Source organism: Magallana gigas, chromosome 5 (assembly GCF_963853765.1).
Source record: "Magallana gigas chromosome 5, xbMagGiga1.1, whole genome shotgun sequence".
Classification (NCBI taxonomy): domain Eukaryota; kingdom Metazoa; phylum Mollusca; class Bivalvia; order Ostreida; family Ostreidae; genus Magallana; species Magallana gigas.
In genome coordinates, this window is record NC_088857.1 from 26,539,944 (window position 1) to 26,565,261 (window position 25,318).

General features: G+C 34.0%; 2 protein-coding genes across 6 annotated transcripts; both read right to left on the minus strand.

The window, feature by feature from the left end:
* Window positions 1-383: 383 nt before the first annotated feature.
* Window positions 384-16,282, minus strand: LOC105324324 (MOB kinase activator 2). 5 transcript variants are annotated; one of them, XM_034454787.2, is made up of 5 exons: window positions 16,115-16,282; window positions 5,588-5,754; window positions 4,757-4,853; window positions 1,122-1,246; window positions 384-774 (listed from the first exon to the last, which is right to left on the minus strand). In XM_034454787.2, exons 1-5 carry the CDS (start codon window positions 16,129-16,131, stop codon window positions 440-442), a joined length of 741 nt encoding a protein of 246 aa, XP_034310678.2. In that variant the 5' UTR covers window positions 16,132-16,282; the 3' UTR covers window positions 384-439. The 5 variants fall into 5 exon arrangements, with proteins under 5 accessions (XP_034310678.2, XP_065939584.1, XP_034310661.2 ...); XM_066083512.1 differs by lacking the exon at window positions 16,115-16,282 and adding an exon at window positions 12,998-13,056; XM_034454770.2 differs by lacking the exon at window positions 16,115-16,282 and adding an exon at window positions 11,389-11,888.
* Window positions 16,283-18,975: 2,693 nt separating this feature from the next.
* On the minus strand, window positions 18,976-25,208 carry LOC105325213 (integrator complex subunit 12). Its single transcript, XM_011424668.4, has 8 exons — window positions 25,102-25,208; window positions 23,527-23,675; window positions 22,823-22,927; window positions 22,243-22,556; window positions 22,054-22,120; window positions 21,846-21,938; window positions 21,440-21,559; window positions 18,976-19,868 (listed from the first exon to the last, which is right to left on the minus strand). Exons 2-8 carry the CDS (start codon window positions 23,653-23,655, stop codon window positions 19,191-19,193), a joined length of 1,506 nt encoding a protein of 501 aa, XP_011422970.3. The 5' UTR covers window positions 23,656-23,675; window positions 25,102-25,208; the 3' UTR covers window positions 18,976-19,190.
* Between the last annotated feature and the right edge of the window lie 110 nt (window positions 25,209-25,318).

The window sequence follows — 25,318 nt, forward strand, 5'->3', positions numbered from 1 at the left end:
AAAAGCAAGTTAATGTGTTTAAGTTAGCCATAACTGTTAAACTGGACGGAAACCATCAATCCATCTATATACCCACAGTTGTCACAATCAACCCTTCAGTCAATTGTTCCTATGTTAGCTAGCTTATTCCCCAAAAAATAAATAAATAACAACTCAAGCTTGTTACTTGCATGCTAGAATTGAGGTAAAAAAAAATTCACATTTTTTTTTCTGGGATAATTTCTACATTATCCATAAATCCATGTCACATTACATCAGTAACACCAACCAACTTACTATAACTGTAGATGCAGACATAGCAACCAAATTCTACTAAAACATCCCACAAAGTCATATATAGCAAAGTACTGAAGAGGGAGAGAGAGAAGTTTTTTTTATCGATAAAACAAGGGTATTGACCTTAAAGGTACACATCACAAAGTAACAACAAATCACAATATTATATGTGTGTAGGAGAGACTTCCATACTGACGCAGTTACTGTCCTTGTCTGTAGATGGCGCTGTGTTCTCTTTGCCCTCGTTTTGATTGGGGTCAGGAAGAAGCTGAATCAGCCCTTTCAATAAGTCCTGAACCACTTCATAGTCTTTCTCCTCCAAAAGGTCAAATTTGATATTGAACACCATGAAATGAGTAAACAGACTGTTTAGATGGCCATGCATCTGAAGTGTCACAAAATCACTGTAATGAACATGATATATATGGGCTAGAACCTGGAACAAGTATTTGTGGATCTTCTTCACAGTGGATTCAAAAGTGCTGGGAAAAGTTTGCCCTGCAAAGTTAAACAAAGATTGTAATTACAGTAATAATTATTTGCCTTTGATTAAATATATAGACTATTAAATATCAACTTAATTCTTTATATGTGGCACCGGTACATATTTATATTTCTATTCTGCAGTTTTAGAGTTACCCTAGCTAGCATGTCTGTCACCTCCCATTTCAGTAACAGGTATGTAAACAGGAAAACTACAATCTTTTGATAATATGAAATATATAAATTTCAAATACAATGTCCTAATGAAAAAAAAGTGAATTACTCCATTTCACTTTGTTAAATGTTTTACTTTTTGAATACATATTTTTACTTCTGAACAATATAAGAACTTATTTACTTACCAAATTTTGTAGGAAAGACTGTTTCATCTGAGATTTCTCTCTGAATGTTTGTGGTGACAATATCAACATACTGTGGGGCACTGTATTTGTATTTCTTTCCTTTGTCATCATACCACAAAAATTGCCTGCAAAAATATGCTCATTACATTAATTCCTATATAAACTTGCTGTAATGTTTTTTTTAAAGAGATTTGTGTTTTGTCCAAAGATTCATGATGAAAAATCCTTATGTGATAAGGATCTTAATATTGTTTACACTGAATTTAAAACATTTTGAATATGATAATTTCTTCAAGATGATAGATCACTGTATATATAGAGGGTTATTTTCGCCCCATTTTATTTTTGCCATTCTTAAGTTGTAACTGGTTTCGTCCCATCTTGAATTCGCCCAGACACAGATGTATAAAAGAGAGATAATATGAGAAATTTGAATTAGCTCAGTCGTAAATTCACCTGTTGACAACAAGGGCGGAAATAAAATGGAGGTGTAAATTTCCCTGTTAACAGTATATGCATATACATACTACTGAATATAACAGCAAAGTATGTGCTGATTCATATTTTTTAACTTCCATCACCTATTCCTGATCAAGAGTTTTATATCAACTTAATTGATATGACTGGCATATTCTCATTTTCTTTCAAAATATGTGTAAAATAAGAATACATATTCATTTAAATGTGAGAACTTTCAAAATAATAAACAATGGCCAATCAATATAAGGCCTATATAAAGCAGTTGTGAAGCTGTGTATATGAGCCTCCAGCAGTAACAGCTGTGACAGTTTAATCAATACAAGAGGCCCATGGGCCACATCGCTCACCTGAACAGCAGTTCCTTGTAACATTACATTTCGTAGCATATGCTTTTTCTATTTTAAACATTGAACCCCTTTCTGGGGACCCAGTTATGGTCCGAGGTTTATGGTTGGCTTGAACAACATAAATAGTAACATAGGAATGAAAATGTGAAGCACTGCGGTGGGACCGCACGTACACAACCTGAAAAACTGAACATAGCAGAGTTCCACTTCAAGGGGAATAACTCTCAGACTGTACAGAACACAAGAAAGATAACTCTTGGTTCCACTACATTAGAGTTTACACAATTTGAGGATCCTTGCATAGTAATCTCACAAACTGTGGCATTATAGTTCTCGAGAAAAACTTTTTAAAAACATTTTCAATATATCTTTCTATGTTAAACTTTGAACCCCTCTTGGGGCCACAGTATTAGTCCAGTGCTAAAGTTTTAATTATTTGGAATCTACATTATTTAAGGATGCTTGCCTAGTTATCTCACAAGCTGAAGCATTATAGTTCCCTAGAAAAAGATTTTTCAACATTTTCCCTCTATATTTCTATGCTAAACTTTGAACACCTCTTGGGGCCCCAGTATTAGATTGAGATCACGGCTTTTATAATTTCGAATCTACACTATTTGAGGGTGCTGACGTAGTTATCTGACAAATTGATGCATTGTAGTTCTCGAAAAGAAGATTTTTAAACATTTTCCATATATACCGGTACTTCTACATTTAACTTTAAACCCATCTTGGGTCTCTAGTATTAGTCCAGGGGTCACTATTTTAAAACTGTCGAACCTTCATTATCCAAGGTTGTATGCATGATAGTAATCTCACAAATTGAAGCATTGTAGTTCTCGAGAAGAAGATTTTTTAACATGTTACCTTTATATTTCTTTAATAAATTTTGACCCCATCTTGGGGCCCCAGTATTGGTCCGGGGGTCACGATTTTACCAATTAGGAATCTACATAAGCGAAGGATGCATGCATAGAAATTCCACAAACTAAAACATTGTAGTTCTTGAGAAGAAAATTTTTAAACTTTTCCTTTATGTTTTTTAAAATGTTTAAATTTTGAACCCCTCTTGGTGCCCATCAATTGTCCGGGAGTTACAATTTTTTGAATCTACATTATTTAAGGATGTACATGTATGCATAGTAATATCCCAAACAGTTGCACTATAGTTCTTGAGAAGAAGATTTTAAAACATTTTCCTACATATGTTAAAATCTAAACCCCTACTGGGGCCCCACTTTTTGTTCGGGGGTCACGATTTCTACAATCTTCACTATGTATACAACCTTTTGTGTATGTATTGGCATTTTTGGTGAAGTGGTTCTTGAGAAGAAAATTTTTAAACATTTTTCATATGTAGTTCTATGTTAAACTTTGAACCCTGCCTGGGGCCCCAGTCTTGGTCCTAGGGTCACGATTTCTACAATTTAGAATCTTCATTATACATACAAGCTTTTGTGTAAATATTGGCATTTCTGGTGCAGTGGTTCTTGAGAAGAAGATTTTTTAAACATTTTCCTAAGGTATTTCTATGTTAAACTTTGAACCCCGCCTGGGGCCCCAGTCTTGGTCCGAGGGGCACGATTTTTACAATTTAAAATCTTCACTATATATACAAGCTTTTGTGTAAATATTGGCATTTCTGGTGCAGTGGTTCTTGAGAAGAAGATTTTTAAACATTTTCCTATGTATTTCTATGTTAAACTTTGAACCCCGCCTGGGGCCCCAGTTTTGGTCCGAGGGTCACCATTTTTACAATTTAGAATCTTCACTATGTATACAAGCTTTTGTGTAAATATTGGCATTTCTGGTGCAGTGGTTCTTGAGAAGAAGATTTTTAAAAAAATTTCCTATGTATTTCTATGTTAAACTTTGAACCCCGCCTGGGGCCCCAGTTTTGGTCCGAGGGTCACCATTTTTTACAATTTAGAATCTTCACTATATATACAAGTTTTTGTGTAAATATTGGCATTTCTGGTGCAGTGGTTCTTGAGAAGAACATTTTTTAAACATTTTCCATATGTTGTTCTATGTTAAACTTTGAACCCCGCCTGGGGCCCCAGTTTTGGTCCGAGGGTCACCATTTTTACAATTTAGAATCTTCACTATATATAAAAGCTTTTGTGTAAATATTGGCATTTCTGGTGCCGTGGTTCTTGAGAAGAAGATTTTTTTAACATTTTCCTATGTATTTCTATGTTAAACTTTGAACCCCGCCTGGGGCCCCAGTTTTGGTCTGAGGGTCACGATTTTTACAATTTAGAATCTTCACTATATATACAAGCTTTTGTGTAAATATTGGCATTTCTGGTGCCGTGGTTCTTGAGAAGAAGATTTTTAAAGACATGCACCCTAAACTTACTGTTTCGCAATTATCTCCCTTTTGAAAAGGGCTGTGCCCTTTATTTTAACAATTTATAACCCCCTTTCCATAAGGATGCTTTGTACCAAATTTGGTTAAATTTGGCCCAGTGGTTTTTGAGAAGAAGTTGAAAATGTGAAAAGTTTACAGACGGACGGACAGACAGACAGACGGACAGACGGACGGACGGACGGACGACGGACAACGGGTGATCAGAAAAGCTCACTTGAACCTTCGGTTCAGGTGAGCTAAAAACTGTTTCTGGAAATGCATTCAAAGAGGTAAAGGACAATTTGAGAAAAAAAAAATAATTAATTGTGGATAAAAGTACAGCATGCTCAAAACCATAAAATGCATTGAACATTTTTTTAAAATATGGTTTGGGGTGGGGGTTGTATGAGACAGAATGAGCCTGCACTGTCCGTACAATTAATACATGTACTTACACATTCCCTGGTCCTGTCATCGCGTTGCAGCCCTCTGATGTACAGTACTCCGACACTACGCCGTACACAAGGTTCACATGGTTGAAAAAGGATATTGCTGATGGAGAAAACAATGAAAAGTCTGATTAAAAAAATACTTCAAAAATGCCAATTTTGTATGAAAAATATAAAGGACCTGAAGTCTCTAAAAAATATATTGATGTATTGTTTAGGGAGCTAGACCTAAATTGCAAATAGTTAAGGAAGCAGGACATAAATGGAAATATTTTTGTAAATCAATATTCTGATGTATGTATAAATTATATAAGCATCTTCTGTAATTGGATTAAATAGACAATCTTTCAATCAATATTCTTCTTTCTACATCATTTTTTCTTTTATTTCTTATGATCAACCAAAATTTGAGTGTCAGTCAGGTTATAAGGAAGATATAGAGCTCACGACTCTTTGTAATGTAAACAAAGCTCGTACCTTGTTTTTGTTTACATTGGTTCAATATACTGGTAAACGTTCTTTCAATCTGATTGCTTTCTCTTCTAATTCGTTTTAAGCATAAATAAATACATGTAATACCTAGCGATTATCAAATTCCTTTTGAGGTTTTAGAATTTTCACTTTCACATTCAAAACGTAAACAAAGCTTTGTTTATATGACAAAGAAATGCAAGCTCTGTATCTCATTTATAACACGACGACTGACACTCAAACCCCTTTCTGAAGCATACTGTAAACATTCAAAACAGAAAAATAATTTTTGACCAAAATCGTGACCATGCATGCCCCTTTAATAATTATTATATTAGTAATATCAATAAATTATGAAGCATGTACCATGGGTGGCTAACCACTCGTTTCTGTCGAGACTGTGTGGAAGACATACTAGTCGGAAGAAGTCGGCGTCCGTTACCCTCTCCTTTATACATGTGTCTTCCAGGTATCGCTTGCTTTCCTCCTGTGCAGGCGGCGTCGGGGAATCTTTATCCTTTCTTCGTCCTTTCCTATAAAATAATTTTAAGAATATGCTTAAATTCTTCAGTCTTCCAACTAACATACAAATAAATAATATTGAATGCCTACTTATTTTTACACAAATTTTTCATGTTTAGCAAATGATGCGTACCAGGACCCTTCTTTAATGAAAGTCAAACAATAATGAACATCTAAAACCACATGTAAGTTATAAGCAAACCTCTTAGTTTTGTACATGTTTAGAGGCACCTCACGGGAATTATAATCCTTTCCCAGTTGTTGGGAAAAATGTATCCAGGTAAATCTTACAAACCATCCAAAGTCCAGATTCAAACCTATTGATTGCTTCCTGTTACAATATGTTAGATATAGAGAGAGATTTATGTCATCCAGCTCAGATAATCACTACCCCGTCATTGGGTTAGACTTTTGTTGGATGCAATATATCCATCTTTTGTGTAGAGCATACTATAAGCTTCATCAGTCCACTCTAGCTTAATACTTAATGTTATTTCACCATCAGATGCTCATGGAGGCCCTTTATTGTCCTTGTCAATTTTCAAATGCAATGTAAACAAACTGCATTCATCAATACACAGGACAGAAATACATGCCTTAAATCACACATATAAAGCAGGAAACATTTGTGTTCCCTGTATTAACATTCACATATATACATCTGCTGAGTGGTAAGAATCTTTTGTGTTTATCTAATGAGGGTTATCCACAGTTGAATGGCGAGACAATGCATACGGAGATTGATATCCTCCATACATCTGGGCACCCATATACAATATCACACAAGGACAGTAAAGTGCACAGTCCTTTAGCAGTGTGTAGCACATCAGAAATCAATGATAACCAATTAGACTGACCCACTCTGAGTTAGCCCTGTTAATCCTTCAATTCTTACTAAAGTAAAATTATCAGCGAGCACCTAACCTTGACTTAATTACAAAAAAAACCCTGATAGAAGTAACAAGATACCAAGCTGTATCCTGTTCACAATTTATTCAAAAGTTGTGGAGACCGAGAACAGAGGGGAAATAGTAACAAGATACCCTTTACCCCTTTATTATATTTTTTTCTATTTCTTTTTTTTTTGCGTGTTAACATTAAGAGATCAAATTGCTGCAATCCTTACCTGTTTTTAAGTCCCATCTGATCCCGCCCCTCGGGAGGAAGTTGATGTAACAATGAATACAACAGATCTAAACACATCCCAACTTATCAACATAAATCATATACTGCTTATTCAAATGTTGAATTTCCAAGGAAAAGAAAAGACCAATTAAATCCAGGACACAACATTCGATGATAGATACTGATATTACATAGAGTACAGTCAGCTAAATAAGTACAGTACAACACCAGCAGGAAGTACTACCCGACCAGGATATTATACTGTAACAGCATTATATATTGCTATCGTTTTGTAATAATTCTCTCTCCCTCTTCCCTTCTCTTGTACTCTTTTTCACTCTTCCTCTCTCTCAATCTCTCCAATTTTTACCAATTCACTAAGCATTGAGGCAGTACTTAGCCTAACCCGGTAAACATTCTTGATCTGCAGATTGTCATTCAAATATTTTTAAGTGAATTTTTTTTATTATGTCCACTTCTAAATCAACTTGCTATATTTTGCATTGACCACTTAAATTACTATCAGTGTTTGCCATATATATGTAATATGAAATAATGATCTGCAATATGACAAACATTAGGAGATTATATTGCATAAGAAATACATGACTTCTATTAGCAACCCCAAAATTTGAAACAATCATCATTTTACATGCTAAATAGATGTGGAGAAAAGTTGGTTAAATTTTTTTTTTTAAAAGTACCAAACAAATTCATAATGAAAATTGAGTCTTTTAGAATTAATTTTTTATCATTCGTTTCCATTTGGGTAAATAAACACACCAGTGTAGCACTAGTAACCTGATCATGAATACGAGAGATTAAAAATTCATAACTTTAAATAAAACAGTGGACAGATAAAAACTTAAGCAAGTCGAACTCGATGAGTGATTATTGCTGACTGTTGGGTGGTAAAACAAACCAAACTGTCACATCATTTTAAAATATAAACCCAGCAAGTTCGACTGCATTCAATGTAAATTCTCTCCTAGTGCTCTTACTATTTCTTATGGTTTCTCAAATTAAACAGGTATAGTGGGCAAATTAACATTTAGACCTTAAAAAATACTATTCTCTCAAACGGATAAGCCATTATGTCACTGGACTTTATCTAATTTTGCTCATGGGAATAGATAAGATGAATATTATCTGCCCCTGACATTACAGTCATTTGTAGCCATTGACTTGCAGCTGTTCACAAGTACAGATTATACTAATAACTAACTGAGCATGCCATACAGCATCTGCTAATTAAGCTTACAAGAAACTGACCATGTGACAGTTTTGTACTGCAGTGACCACCATTTTATGGTGACCCCAGGATACAAAGTTGACCATGGCCTGACCTTTGACAGAATCAACAATTCTCATCAGCACACCAGCGTGTACAAGGCTACAAGTGCACTGGTTTATAGACCTGTACAGTATTTCAATGATTTATTAACCTGTACAATACTAATCAGGTAACATCAAATGATCTAAACCATATCAATTAACAAACTTGCATGAGACTAATAAATGCAAGATAAGCTGACCCCAAATAACCTAGCTGCTTTCAAAAAAGATTTGTTTAAATGCTACAAATCCAGATTGTCTTCAAAGTTCAAATGTCAAATTAGCTTTGAATTTTAATTATAACTGTGTTTTGCAAACTGCACTTGGTTGTGAATCATTGTTCCAGATTTCTAAACCTAGCTGATTTAATTTTCAAATCAAAATAAGCTGGGTGTACTCATAGTAAACTTCTGAATTTGTTTTTTAATTACCTTCCTGGTTTACTTTAGACACAACATAACTAGAAGTGCATGACTAAACAAAACTTTAAAATATATGTGTCATTCCAATCAGATTAAAAATTTTTAAAAACCTTTCTTAAACACAATGGAGTTGCAATTGAGTCATGGACTACTCCTCTCTGTGGCCATTTCAAATTTGATATAAAAAATCATTCTTCCTTTTAAGACATTCTAATTTGCATATTATTTTATAGAAAATGAAAACCTTTTTAACTCTATGAGCTACTCAATTTTTTTTTAAAATCTCATTTTTCAACTGAAATGCATATAAAAAGAGATTATAAAAAAAAAAAATTTGACTGATAAAGTTTTGTTTGGGGGGGGGGGGGGGGGGGGATGTTGTCAATTGAGATGCCCCAAATCTACAGATTGTCTTCTGTAAATATTCATATATCAATTCATGCGAGTATATAAAATATGGGAAAATTATTTTAATTATTTCAAGAAATAAAATCTGCATACATTTCCCTCTGGAATAAAAGACAAACAACCTATATGTAGTAGTCATTATGTCATGTTTGGTAAAAATATTGTGACTTTAAAATACTGATGACAAAATATTGATGACTGTGCTGTGACATGGGCTGAGAAGTGAGCGTTACTAAGAAAAGCCAACCACTTCCTGATTATGTTTACCGATGATTCACAATTGTCAAACATTTCTATTTACAAAACTTCTACACCAGGAATCATTACTCATCAATGTCACTTCTAAGCATTTTCAAATGTTTAAAATTTTGTTCTTTACTTATAGAGCTGAAACAAAATCGACGAATTAAAAATCTAGTGAGGATATTGTGAAAACTCATTTTTGTTAAGTGTATACGTGTTTATACTTATATGTACTAGCTGCTTAACTTAATATTTTGAGAGAGAGAAATAAAATAGTTAAATTAAATGTATCCCTATGGTAATTGTTGGCTCACTCAGAGGTTCTAAAAGTTTCCTTATCTAACTTTTACATAGTTTGTTTTCAATAATTCTTCCCATATATATGTTTAAATTAAAAAATATAAAATTTATCAAAAATTTGATATAGATCGATAAAAAAAAATCTTCCATAAGCTCTTGCATCTGCCTCACACATGCTAATACCAAAGATAAAAGCCTTTGTGTTAACAACACGTGGTGATAGTACAAGTACCAGGAAAAAGAGTACGGTAAATAGCATCTCTTGGTCAATGACTACATAATGGACTGCAGGTGTGATGGGAAGCTAAATTATCCATAAGGCCTCCCATTATTAGTGGTTACCAGTCATCAATACAATTATATCTATAAGTTATCTGTTCCCAGCCCTCGCAAAACAGTGGCCAACACTAACCTATAGTCTTCTTATATTTAACCTTGTCAATACAGCAAGGACAAGACTACCAGCTTATCAGTGCTTTGACTGCAACAGTACATGTACTGATATAAAGAACTGCTGGAAACCTTCCAAATTGGAAAAGCATGCGATAGACAAGCCAGATTTGATATCTGTATACTGATCGGTAAAGAACACATATAGATCAAATTATCTATAATAGTCAGCAAAATTATAACTTCTCTAGTTACAAAGTCATAAAACATGATGACCTATTTTCTCTCTCCTCTGCTTTTTGACAATTACTGTATACAGGGTTATTTTCGCCTCGTGTAATTTTGGTCCTTTTACACTTAGCTTGCAGTTTTTCCCCCCCGTCTTAAAAGTTGTGTTTCATTAGAGATAAATTGAGAAATTGGTGAATTTGCCAATGCAGTCTTATATTCAGCTTCTGATGAAGGTGAAAGGGGTGTAAATAAAATGAGGAGGGAATATTTCCCCTATAAGAAATGCCATGCATCAAGATTGTCTTTTTGTTTCAGGCAAAAATTGCTGAACATCATTGATAATGTTGAATGTAATTAATGTTAAGATTAATACAGGTTTGACATTTTTTGCATATTTAAAACATATCAGCATATCTATAAACTTCACCATAGTGATTAAATGCACCTTGTGCAAATTTTACCCCTCAATTTTTACTACAGTTTTGTAAAATTTGATTTTTTAAACAAAAGCTGTTAAAATATAAATCAAACATTGTATCATAATAATCAATTCAATAAATACTACAACAAAAGTTTTCCCTGATTTTTTTTTACAATATCTAACATATATCAGTAATATATATAATTATAGGTATGCTTATCATAAATACATGTCTAATATGGCCACAAATCACACCCAATATATCAAACAGGAAATAAAGAAGGTATTAAAGTCATTAATTTCAAACACATCATCATGGGATTGGGTCGGGCTATTTACTTTTAACATCAGACCACACAAATCAAACATCCCTATACAATACATCACTGGGTTGGGTGGTGGGGTTTTTTCCTTTTAAAAGTCTCACATCAATTAGATTTTGATGGGACGAGGAAATATGATCATGAAATTTACAATACATATGCATGTAATATGTTCCTGTTTAGAGAATATCTTTTACTGACAGGATCAGAGGTTATCACTTGTACATGAACACCACCTATAAAGTAACAGCAACTTACATTGTGGCATGCTCATCAGATATTTGCATACATATACAAACTTTGCAGTAATCAGACATTTGCATACATATATAAACTATGCATTATTTTAATCAACCCTCTGTACTGACCCAAATTTTCCAGTATAAAGTTAGTTTTCCACACAAATTGCTTAATGAATTTTACTTTAGATATCACCGATGAACTTACCAGAAGTTTATAACAAACAACACTCCTGATGTCATCTTGAGAGTGGCTTTAACCTTCAACATTCAGACTATGTCCCAATTTGGTAATTAAGGTCACAGAATTAATGAACAATCTGATGTCTCGTTGGTGAAATCTCAAATCAAGTAGATTTCGAATACACAATGCATAGAACAGGTCACAATACTTCAAATTGAATTTAAATTCGAGAATTCCAAGTACAGTCAATCTTCAATTAACTGACACTCTTGTGTTTGGAAAATCACATCAGTTTTCTTTTCTTCTTGCAACACATGGTATCGATAATGCGGTGTGTCTGTCACAACCAATGACACCACCTCTGTGTAATCATAACAGCTGATTAGCTTGCTATCACCTGACCCAAGTCTTTTCATTCAAAGACCCCATAACCTTATGAGTATATAGGTAAACTCTTTAAATACGGCTTACACAAAGACCGGGTAAATATAAATATGACTATTAAAATTAAAATCCTCCTGTATAAGGAAACACGTGCTTTTACTACACAAGTGTGGATCTTTGTTTGTTCACTTCTGATTGGCTCATTTCAGTGGGCTGGTTTCTATTTATTTCACGAGAAGTCAAGGACCCTATCTCAAAGATTTAAAAAATACCTGCGCTATAAACATCCAAATTGTCCCATTTTTAAATTAAGGACATGTCTTCAGGCTGTAGTTGAATATGGAAATTATAAGCATTCCCCCCATGAGAGATTAATTGGACGTATTTTTCACTCCAGGTACATACTCTCACCTGCCAGACACAAATTATGGAATTCTATGCTTCATACAACTATATACACCTGAGCAGAATTATATATTCAAGTCTATGAATAGACTACCGTTGTGACAAATTTTATGGTGTTAATGACATGGATGTGGACAATCATTTACACCGGAGGAAAACTTTTACATTAATTAGAAGCACCAATTCAGCAGGTTTTCATTTCTGTACCCTAGCTTGCTTTATTCTTTACACACTGGTATAGGTAGTTACATTGCTTTCATGAATATATTGACAAACATACCGATACTTAATGTCATGCTCTGATTGTAACCCCCAAAAAATTAATGAATAAAATTTGTAAAGTTACTGTAAACAAGTAATCAGAGAATACTGCATAAGCAATATGGCAATAAATGAAACATTGTAGCTTAAACACCTGTTAACAAAATTCAAACTCAATGAGTGATAATTGCTATGTTATATTGAATATGATACAGTAGAATCTGCATATTCACAGTAAAGTTCCATCTTTTCTTTCACTCACCTTCATTTTTTGGACCACTAATCAAGTCTATTACTATCTCTAACATAAATAAGAGACGCGTTCAAATTTATTTACGTAAATACCGACCGGTACCTTTTCATTAAATGTAATATCTGTAGGGCATCATTATATGAAGCTTCACAGGAAGTTTGAAAACAATTCACAAATCAAAGGCAAAAAAAAGTATGGAAACAGAGTTTGAATGTACCTGGGTACTTACTGGTTGCACTCTTCCCTCAATACACTAGTAACGGTACATGAATATCGATATAGTTTGCCACATCAAAAAAGATCACCTTACTCATAGGACAAAACTGTTACCTTGAGTTTGAGTGCAGCCTTGAGAGCTGCAGCAGAACATTCATCTTGATATCCAAGTACAGCACACAAAGCAATGAACCCTGGACTTAAAAAAGGAACACTTGTAGCTCATTGACAGATCTAATTAGGGGTTCTGTGTGCAATAGGTATTAATTATGGAGCAAAGACCAGATGCCAGATACATTCTGGTTGTACAGGAACCCCTATCTCCTTACCCCATGTTAATATACTGCAGCATCAAAGCCAATGAAGTGATCAATATATTTCTTATTTAAGGTACCGGGCAATAGTCAATGTTAACAATATATATATTCCATATATATAGATAGATCTAATAGATGATAAGTTTTATTATCTTCATTTTTTGTAACACTGATTGAGTCTAGCACTATCCTGAACTAAAGTATGATTACCAGTACATGTAATAAACAACTTTGGGGAAAAAATCCTTTGAGTGAAATAACTGGCTGTACAATGTTGGTTCAATTATTAATTCATACATGTATACAATTTCATATATCTGACCTACTCAAAAACCTTTAACTAATCCAACACTGATGTGTCTCCCTCTTGGTCAGCTAAATACTACTGGTATGCTCTTAATGTTCACTAATATTTTATCTGTGGTTTCAAGTATATCTACATTTGCACGAATGTCTGATTGAAAACAAAATTGATCATGTACGGTACTTGAAAAGACCATCTTCTCCTGAAATATATATTATCAACATCAACCCAAGAGGGCCAACAAAATCTCATGCCTAGCAAATCATGGCTTTGCCTTCATACTAGTCAGTAGTCATACAATATGTGATGTCCAGGTACCTGCATAAATGATACCATTTGTATCTATATACCGGTAAAAGCAAGGAAAACTGGCAATATTCAAAACATGTACTTACAAAATCTTTATATTGATAAATAGCATATTGCATACGATCTAAAATAAAATGACAATATTTATGGTTCATAAAACTTTCATCTAAATGGGAGTGAAATTGCCACAACAAATCTAATTTAATGGGTCGATATTTGCTCAAAGGGCGGTTTGGCTAGGATCAATAACTTAACTCCATCAATGGTATTGTGTGGTGTTTGACCGCAAACAATTCCCTGCTCTCAAGACATACAGTTCTAATTTGTGTTGGACATTGGCCAGTATTTCATGATTGATGAAATTCTATAGTGATTACTGATTAACCAATGTTAATGTATAGGTGCAATTTTTACAAACATCAAATATATATATTATTTATAGGTTTCCAATATATTCCCATTAACCTTTTCTTTACTTGCAATATACTTTTTATTAGCATTGCAAGAATTAATACTTCTTGCTTAATTAAGGTCAACACTAATTCTGTAGACATGGGTATTCATGTCTAGCAGCTTGTCTTCATATTTAATCAGCATCTGTAACACATAAAAATTTCTCTCTTTGCTGCATATTATTACTCATTAGGTTTGTATCTGACAGACAACAAAAATATATCAGGTTGATCAATCTCATCGTCAGACATTTCTTCAGTTTAAGAGTTATGACAAAAAATTAAGTAAACTTTAAACCCACAAACCTTGTCTGCAGCCAAATAAAGTACACTTCAAATTACGATTGGCTCAGCAATTTCAGAAAGGGGGATAATTTTTTTTAGCTGTTAATCAGAAAATAAGGGTTTTTTTTGGGAGGGGGGGGGGGGGGGGGGGTGTTTGAGAGGGGGGGGGGGGGGGCTGTTGAAAATTTGAATACCATAATATGACCCAGTCTTGCCATTATGTAGATAACTCTTATGAATTGCTCAAGTAGTGTTATACATGTATATAAGGGAAAACATTTGCAAGTATAAATATAGGGCAATGCGGATAGATATAAGACTCACAGGAATAGACTAAGACCATGCATTGACAAAAAATCAACTTAGTGACTGCGTGGTGACCTTAAAATAATTCTATCTAAAACATGATCAATATGACATTTACTTTAAAAATAATAGAACAGAAAAGCTGAGAAATATGCACATTGTAGCTGAAATTAATTTGTCGAATAAAGACGATCATATTTTATCAAAAGTCAACCAAACACAAGTACCAAGATATCAAAGGTACAGTCACAATATCACCTTACAAAAGCAAACAGAGATACAAACAATATAAGTTCAAAGTAAAAAATGGCTCAAAGCCAGAGTTTCTGAAACACATGGCTACCTATGGTTGAAGACTTTGTGGAAAGTTGAGATTTTTTATAATCTGATAATGATAGGTTTCAGCATGTTTTAAAGCTATTCACTTTGTCTGAGTGCTAATCTGGTTAAAAAGAAAACATTTTACTGCACAGGTACCTTTCGTTCACTTAACACTTACTATTTTATCCAATTAAACTGACAATATTGAATACCAACATTTTTATTTTAACTTCAGGATACTATGAGGCTTTTCTAGATACAAATTTTATTGGTTTGGATTAAATAGCTGATAAATTTAACTTTTATACAAGTTAATGGAAATTCAAGTTAATTATAATAGGAATTACAATCATATTTGAACATTTCTGGTAAATGAACGATAGAAAATTGTTACACATGCAGTTAATCAATATCAAATGTTGAATACTGATGTTGATAAACTGATGATAATCAAAATGCTTGTTAAATCCCCCAGTCTGATGCTATGGCCAAATATAGCCTATGGGATTTTTTAAAGAGAATGTTCAATATTGATTGTTGATTGATCAGTTTTAAAAAACAATGCTTTTATATATCCATGATGAAAACCATTAACAGGCATCAACAAAAACATAAAACTTGTTTGGTAATTAAAAAAAAAACCCACATTAAAATCTTCCGTAATTCTTAAAACAAATACCAATGAGTTGCAGTGTCCGTGACCTTCGAAAATACACATTATCAGCGAACACAATCATTATGCTGCTATTTTTATTTACTTCAAAACACTTTTTCTCAAAACAAAAGCTCTTAAATATCAAGAGATAATCACCTTTAGAATGAGATTTTTAAAAAAACTCAATTAAAAATGCACAAATCGATTTTTCATTGACACATGCAGACGACCAATGACGCATCCACTTTCTCTATCTGAAGGGATAATACAAAAAACTCTTACCCCATAAACCAATCCATAGTATCTCGAAGATACTCTGGTAGCCTGTCCAGTTTGGTTGTATAAGGTTGCCTTTTTGTAATTAAGCGATTTATCTCACTTAATTGCTTCAAAACAATACATAAATGCAATATGGCGATCGCTGAGCAAAGTTACTGAAATCACACACTGAAGAGTTCTTCAATGGGGAGATAATCACTAAAAACCATGATAACGTTAATATGCATTTCAACTACTTCGAATCTTTAAAATACAGGCACGTAGCATCAAGGGGGGGGGGGGGCGCACTTTTTCTGCGCAGCAAAGGTTTATCTTAAATTTACATACAAAAAATTGAATTCAGATTGAGTTGCCCCCCCCCCCTTCACTTTTATGGGACCATGTACAAATTTGAATTGAAATTAAAATGAATTAAAAATTTTTTTTATAGGAAATATATAATCGTGTAATTGAAGTTAAAAGTATACTACCCCCCCCCCCCCCACCCCCGGTTTAGGATTTTCAGGATTTTGGAAAGTAACCTTTTCTCCCCCCCTTTTTTTGGGTTGTCAATATTTTTTGGATGAGTCTGCCCCCCCCCCCCCCCCCACTTTCAAAAACGATGCTACGTGCCTGAAATAAATGCTTTTGGTTTGTCTAAAAGAGTCTAAAGAATATTTTAATTTTACCTGCTATGTTAGGCTTGTCCAAGAATAAACACTTAAGTATCTCACACATATTTTGCACCTAATATGCAATTTTAGCTCGGTCGGCATGTGTTGCCAGTATTTTTAATTAAAAAAATATTCTTTGTTTTTAATTTTGCACAATGACTAGGTTGAATACAGAGATAAAAAAGGTATATATTCAGTCATCGTCGGAAACCCACGGCCAGTCTCGCATACGCTTACTGACACTCAGTAAGCGTATGCGAGACTGGCCGTGGGTTCAGTAAGCGTATGCGAGACTGGCCGTGGGTTTCCGACGATGATATTCAGTATCTTTTTGATATAATAAAACATGTCAAATTTTAAATAGGTCGAGGGCTTTTTATAAAATAAAATATACAGCACGACTAGTACTACTTTAAAGTGAAGATTACAGTTGTACTAATAACTACAACTACTTTAGGTACAAGCGGTCAGAAATCCTCCGCATGAAATTCAACATGCATACATGCAAATCAAAAAGTTCCAAGATAGCTTTGAGGACTGGTTCGCATCGATAAATAGTACATTTAGTTTAAACTCAACTTGTATCTAGGCCAAGTTATATATAATAAATAACATCGGTGTATACTATTTAAAATGTATTTAATTTCATCAAAGTGAAATGATCGACAGAATAAAAAATGGGTCCTTGTAACAACAATCACAAAGACCTTTTCAGAATGTGTCTTCATTGCCTGGTTGTATCATACATTTGTAGATCATGTGGGTGACGGAGTTAGGCTCATAAGTTATGATAGCACGTGTAATAAACGTCGCATATCAGAGGGCTTATTTGAATAATGATAAAAATATTTTTGTTAATAAATTTATAAATTATAACTTTTCAGGTTATATTTAGTGATTGAAAATGATAAAAACCGCAAAAATTAATTTACAAAGAGTCGCGGAATGTTTTCTGCTTATGGTGACGGAGTTTGGGTACTCGGGAATATCATAGCTAAATGATTTAAAGTTGATAGTTGATTAGCTTCTGTAATTAATGCACATGAGAGCGGTATTTGATATTTATCATAATCACACGAGAACGTACATGACGCTTTATACTTAGTCTTGTAGAAGTCACAGCTTTCCTTTGTTTATTTCTAAAAAACGTTAACTTTATTTTAAAAATTACTTTTTCGTAAATAATAAATGATTTAATTTATCTTTTAAACTGACATGGCGGGGTGGGGTTGCATCGTAAAATTCGACATATTTATTATAATTTAACTTAATTTCAATATGATTTGTTTACACTGTCCCAAATAAAAAAATTGAAAGGGTGCTCAATTATTTACATTATAAAGAGGGGGAGGGGAAAATTTAAGTTTTTTTTAAGATAAAATCCCCATTTAGGCTTTTTCATTTCCATTTGTGTCATTTTATGTTCCATTTGGGTAAAACTACGAACTCCATGCGCTGTTGAACGACAGGATGGGCTTGCAGTACTAGAATATACTGTCTGGGCCAGCTTTAAATATTAGTTTTTGTGATTAATTGGGAATTTTTAGATAAAGCCACATATTGGCAGTATATCTGTCGTCTGTTTTATTTCTGAAAAAGTTCGTACTTTGAACTTTGCAAGGAAGGTTTGTGAGAATCAGGGCGGATCAGAAACCCTTGACTTGGGAAGATAAAAAAAAAAATTCCCTTTATTTTAAAATTTTGAATAGTCTTCCCGTAGGAATGATTTGAGCCAGGTTTTGTTAAATCTAGCCCTGTTGTTCTTGAGGAGAAAAAATGTGAAAAGTTTACAGACAAAGGGGTGTATAATAGACAACATGTGATAAGAAAAGCTCACTTGAACCTTTGGTTCAGGTGAGCTAAAAAGAGATATGAAAACCCAATTATACAGAGATTTTCAAATGACCATTGAGCTTTACATCAAGGTAGGCATTTTCATCCCAATTGGCCTGACGTTTATGATGTGTAGTTTAAAAGTTTTGTTTTTCAAGAACTTTGGAAACTTTTAAAGGCATTAACTGTTAGAAGGTGACCTTGGAGACTGCTGAAGATGGAAACCCTTTTATGGGGCTCGATGGTCGTGGCCATTTTTAGATTACATGTATATCAATCTCCTTTTGAAGGAAAGCTCTGTATAAAAATATTGATTTTTAAATCTAAAATCTTAGAAATATTTCTTTGCTGAACAATTGTTAATGGCTGAAGAAATCATGTCTTAAAATTTGAAGTTTTGTTTCTCTGATCCTTTTATTTTTACATCAAGATAGAATGTAAATTTTCATCAAAAAAAAAAATTATGGATTGGACATATATATTAGTATCAGTAATTTGTGCAAGTTTCTGTATGTGGTCTGTCACTGTCTGTGTAGTACCGGTATATATATACCGGTAAATGTCAAATAAATTTTTACTGTATATAAAAGAAATCACTTCAAAGAAGCTCTTTTTTCTTGAATCTTGACAGCTGCTTTCTTCTTCATCATTTGTAGCCTCTTCTCTGCAGTCACAACTGATGTGCTCCCCCCTGAAGCCTGTTTACTGGACCCTGATCCCTTTGACTTGGGGACCTCGAATGATGCGTTGGGGGACGACCTGGACTTTGAGGACTCTCCTCCTGCTGCCTTTGCCTTAAAGGCTTCTACCTTTGCAGGATCTACTGTTGATTTGGACTTTCCGGATTCTGAACTCTTTGATTTTGATGTTTCCGACAATGATTTAGATTTAGAGTCTTCTGATTTTGAGCTCGTTTTGTACGTAGAACTAAGTTTGGACTTTTCAGATGACTGTTCTGTCTTTTGTTTCCATGACTCTGGCTTTGATGAGACCGAGTTTGACCTTTGTATTTCTGGTTTGCTTGAGCGTGATTGATCCGATTTTCCAGAGGAAGGTTTTGATTGGTCAGATTTCGGAGACTTGCCGGGCTCTGATTTCGGTGCTTTTGCTTGTTCCGTCTTTCCAGAGAGATTTGCAGCGAGGCTTGCTAGTCCACTCATGGGTTTTGCAGCTACACCTCCTAATCCACTTGTAGGTTTTGCTGCTAGACTAGCAAGACCACTCAAAGGTTTAGCTCCTGAGTTGTTAGAATTATTGCTAGAAGTTGAAACCTGAAAATATAATGAAACATCAGTAAAAAAAAAAAGCTATGATATTTACTTCATAAAATACTTATGTAATAGTGTTGTGTTGTGTATGTTCTCTGGCTCGTGCACTATGTATCAAAGCCCGAATACTATTTAGGCATGGCTCATGCACAACACAAGACTATTTTTATTATTATGCCAACTGCTGTAAGTACTGACGTGCTTTGCTATAAGTAGCTGTTACGTTTGAGTGTTGTCTATTATAGTCCCTAAAAATAATCACTAGGTAATACCAGTACTAATATCACTCTTATGTATCATTACAATCTACTTACAGCGTATTCATTTTATTTCAATGCGACATTAATTATTACATAGAAAATGCAATTGTCAAAAGCTGGTACATAAATGTTACATTCTACTATCCAATTTTAAATGAAGATCTGTAACTCATTATGGGCTGACTTTGTGTTGACTTGAGAAGTCAAACTGACTGCAAAATTGCGACAGGTAGTCAGTGAAACTATTTCATGACTGTTTTCTTGTTGTTCAAGATTTCTTATTGAATAATTAACATGAGATATTATTTTTTGTGTATTATATTTTGATTTACACATGAACAGAATATTCCTATCAAACCTCTGTGTTATTTATAACTATTATTAAAAATAATAATAACGTAAAAAATTCGCGTACAGTAACTTTGATATATTTTCACTTAGCAAAAAAAAAGGAAATTTTTTATCTGGGTATAATTTTAATTTATTAAATCGGCATTTGAATAACTTCTCTAGGAATAAACCCTGATTTAGCACTTCAATGTGACTCTCTGCATGGGAGATACACAGCTAATTTTGATGAACGATATCTATTTATATACAGGTACATGTATGTCTACCCTCTATACAATAAAGTTAATTTCATAATCAAAATCAGTTGGTTTCATAGTATAGAGGGTAGGCATAGATATCGTTTGTCATTTATAAAATTATCTGGCGAGCGCCTATGATTCTCTGATTCTCTGAAGACATTGAACAATGCTTTGCCTTGCGTAAAATCTCTCCCGAACTGTGATCTTCTCATATCTGCTGATTATTTATTTATTGATGAAAGTTTCAATCCAATGTTTTCTAAAACGTCTATGTCAATTTGTCACTGCCAATGCAAATGTTTTGACTGTAACAGGTGAAATTGACGTAAGCTGTATATTTCCAATATTGCCAATTAATGTTCCGCGGTCTTATATGGTTTATTAGAAACATTTCATTTTGAAACACCCACCCTGTTTTTTTTATTTCTTGATTACCCCCCCCCTTTTTATAGAATTTCTAAAAAGAAATTTAAAGGTTTTCCCCTATTTATGAAAAAAAATTTGAAAGTTTTGTGCCAAGTTTGATTAAAATTAATAACTTGGTTCTGGAAATGCTAAAGTTTACAAACAAGTGCTGGACAAAATGTGATCAGAGTTTCAGTTCAGGTGGCTAAAAAAAGGAAATTAATATTCTAAATTAATGATTGTCAGTTGCAAATCTGACATTAAAATCACAACTAGCTGAAAGTTTACATCTGTTGACTAAAACCACTGCAGTTTTTACCTTCCTGAAGTTGAAAAGTCCGGCTGGATCATTTTTGTTTGAACTTGAACTGGATTTGGAACTAGAGGGACGGACTTTTTCTTTTGAATCATCTGATTTGTTTTTGCTTGGTTTGTTCGCCTATTAACAAATATACATGTACATGTATAATGGTACTGTTAATCTCATAACAAGACATTATCTGATATACATCTTTGATAATCAATCTTTTTTCCGTGCAAGAAAGTATTAAAAAAATGCAGAGCGTCACTCCATCGCCTTAATTACCGGGTAGTTGATTACAGTCATGTTATTCATTATTCATGAACATGCAGTTTCCACTGTTATATTTCACAGAAGTATATTGTGTAAAACTTTTGACAACTTCAATACCAACAGTGACTATAAAGAGGAGTCTTTAACTAACCATTTTCTTGAGACTCTTGGTACATTTATAGCAGTACCACACAAATCTTGGATCATGAACATCCTGCTCTGTAACTGGGGGCTTGTGACATTCCTACAATGTACAAACTCTAAGTAGAAAATATCTATTGGATGAAAATATTGTTTTGTGAAATTCAAAATTCATCATGTTTATACATCCAGACCAGACAATTTGTTTTTATTCTGACCTGATGATAGAGGTGGTGGCATTCCTGACACTCAACCAACTGATTTCCAGTCTTTACATCAAAGGATCTGACAAAACAATATACATCAAAGTTATCAGTATATCAAAAGATGTACTCAAGCGCCAAGCAATGATATGAATTGAGCAATATTGGAAATTTCATTAGGAGCCCTGATACAAACTAACTTACTTGCACACGACACATGCAATGTCCAGTCCAATAGCAAAATCATTGAATTCATCACCGCTGTCCCCGGAACCTTTACTGTCTTCTTTTACTTTCACTTTGTCCTCCTTTTCTTGTTTTGTTTTCTTTTCCTCCTCTTTCTTTGACCTCTCTTTTTCCTCCTTGTCCTTGTTTGGGGGTTTTTCTGCAGGTTCCAGTTTCGCTTCTCTACTTTTCACCTCTTCCTCGCTCGCTGGAGTGATTTGGCGCTTGGGAGACTCATTACGAGGTTTTTTGGGTGGAGTTTCCTGGGGCACTTCCAAGTTTTCCTGCTTTACCTACCCATGGAAAAAGAAATTAAATAAAAATGTATCAAAGTTTTAGCATTGTTTTAATTTGTCAGATTAATTTTGTTAGATTGTTTATAACTCTCTTTATGACAACAATTAAAAATGAAGATTTATTAAATACATTTTATATGGTTATCAATTAAGTTTTCTTATTAAGATGCACAGCCATATAAGTACAAATATATAAATTTTTCACTTTAAAAACCAACAAACTGTTCATAAATCTACTGTGAACTACTGTGAATAGGACATGCCTTATCAATGCTCCTCTTTTCAGCTTCTCGTTTTTTGGACTTGCTTTCCTCCTTATCCTTGTGTGAAGATTTTGAGGAAGTTCTGGTGTCAGAACTTGCACTTCCCTTAAAAAACAACGGAAGTTAAGTAGAATCAAAATTCATAAATGAAGGCTGTCTTCATCATCCCCAGCAGGCTTGTACATGCATCGACTGTAAACCTAACTAAATGCCTGGAGAGGCAAGATTTCGACAATGACAGTGATAACCAATCATATCAATTTGGAAGCTCCTAGCTTCAAAGATAGTTCTACTATTTTGGAGGCAATATTGAAATAATACAAACTAATTCATTCATTATAATATTTTAGCTTCCAGATTGAAAAACCTAGAAGTGACCTGCTATACCATAAATAGATGCCTCATTTGAACAGTCTTAAAGTCACTATAATAATGAAATGAAGATGAAAAACTTTGTTTGAACCAATCTGTGTATTGACAGAAACCTTTTTTTTTAAAATATATATATATTTAGCAATTAAGAAGTTAAACAAGATTAATCACTATAATAATGAAATGAAGATGAAAAACTTTGTTTGAACCAATCTGTGTATTGACAGGAACTTAGCAATTAAGAAGTAAAACAAGATTTGGAAAACCCAATTAACTGTAGTACATGTATCATGCGTTCAGAATGGAAATTTCCAGATCCTGTTTTTAAATACCTTTTGACCTTTTTTGGAATGGAGCACATCGTCCAACATTTGTTTCAGTTGATCAGCTGAGTCTTTGCTTTTAGAGTGCAGCAACCTCAAGGCTTTGATAAAAGTTGGATCCAAATCCGTCATGGTCATTTTTCCAACCAAAGCCAAAACTAAAAAGTGCAAATAAACTACTTATTTATTTATTTTTTAATCAACAATATAACAATGCCTGGTCCTTGACAATCCTTGGCATCACACATATGGGCTTGCTTATAATTGGCATTTGAAATTAAGTACATGTAAAATTACATATATCTATTTACTCAAATTATGTTGGTGAGGATAACAGGATTAACGGCTGATTTGCAAAATAGACGCCATCAGGTGTTCTCAAAAAATGTCGTTAAAAAAACTTTTTTGTGTTTTTTCCCCTGATAGGTAACTATGTGATTTATAGCGAGCGCAGCTCGCCGGCGCACAGCGCCGGCTAGCGAAGCAAGCTCTTAGAACCAGTGTGCACGGGAAAAGGAACGAGCTAAACCTACAGTTCATCAAACAAATTTTTTTGTCTACGTCCCATAATGCTCTCTAATGTTTTCACCCGTGGTGCTATGCCAAAAATGGCCGACTTTTAACTCGTAATTTACAGTGTCTTAAAGTTTGAAGACACGTTTTGAGTACCGCATATGCTTTGGCGAGACTCAAAAGATTTGTTACATGCTTCCATACCTTCGTATTGAGTCGAGAAACGTAAACAAAGACGAACAAAGTCATGGATGACGTCACAGTGCACTCGCGCCATATTTCCCGCGATAAATTTAGAGGTGGATCAAACATCTGTAATGGGTGTACTGGCTATTTCAGTATAGTCTGCGATACCTCCTTGACATATGATTTGTTTTTAATCTTTTTTAATATAGAGATTTTATATATATATACTAGCAAGAGCCATACTTTACTGTCATATCGATCCATTTTTAAGCTAATTGTGCATGCATGTACAGTAGGCAAGTAAGTATGTGAGTAGGGAGGAAATTAACAATAGGACATTTTGAACTAAATAAAAAGGAATAAAATGAAACAATAAACAGGTAAAAAAAAATTATGTAGATATTGCATATAGTCAGACCATTAAATTTAAAAGTGGGAAATTACACACCTACAAACAGGTAACGGGCTCTCTCTCTCTCTCTGGGTAGGGGGTTTCGCTGTATGTATCATGACCATTGAAATTAGTACCTTTGGCATACTCATTGCAGAGCAATACTCTCAAAAAAATTTTTGACGTTCGTTGATACCTAAATAAAACTATAAGTTGACAATGATGCAAGGTATGTGTAATTCTTGCTGCGCTCGCCAGAACGGTAGCACCGTAAAACATATTATTGTTAAATAGAATATTTCCCTTACTAATTTCATCTCACAAATCAGTATTTTACAAAATACGTTGGCATCATCACACATGATATAACCCCCCCCCCCCCCCCCAACCACACATTGGACCACTACGCTACGTGCCTGCGTGAGAAGTTACATGTAAGTAAAGACATATATCCATTAAAGACAGAATGTATCTTGAAACTAAATGAATCATACTGTTTGATACGTGGTGTTACTGTTGCCTGAACTGCTGTAGCTCTGTCACAGCCTGTGGCTGTGAATCCCTGTGCCTTTTCCGGAAGTGGAACAAAAGGTGTTGTAGAGCCCGATCTGTAAACTGATACTATATTTCAGAAAAACTTCACCGACGACGACGTTCATTGTTTATTTGTCAAATAAAAAATTGTGATATGTTAATTGTGAAACGTGGTCA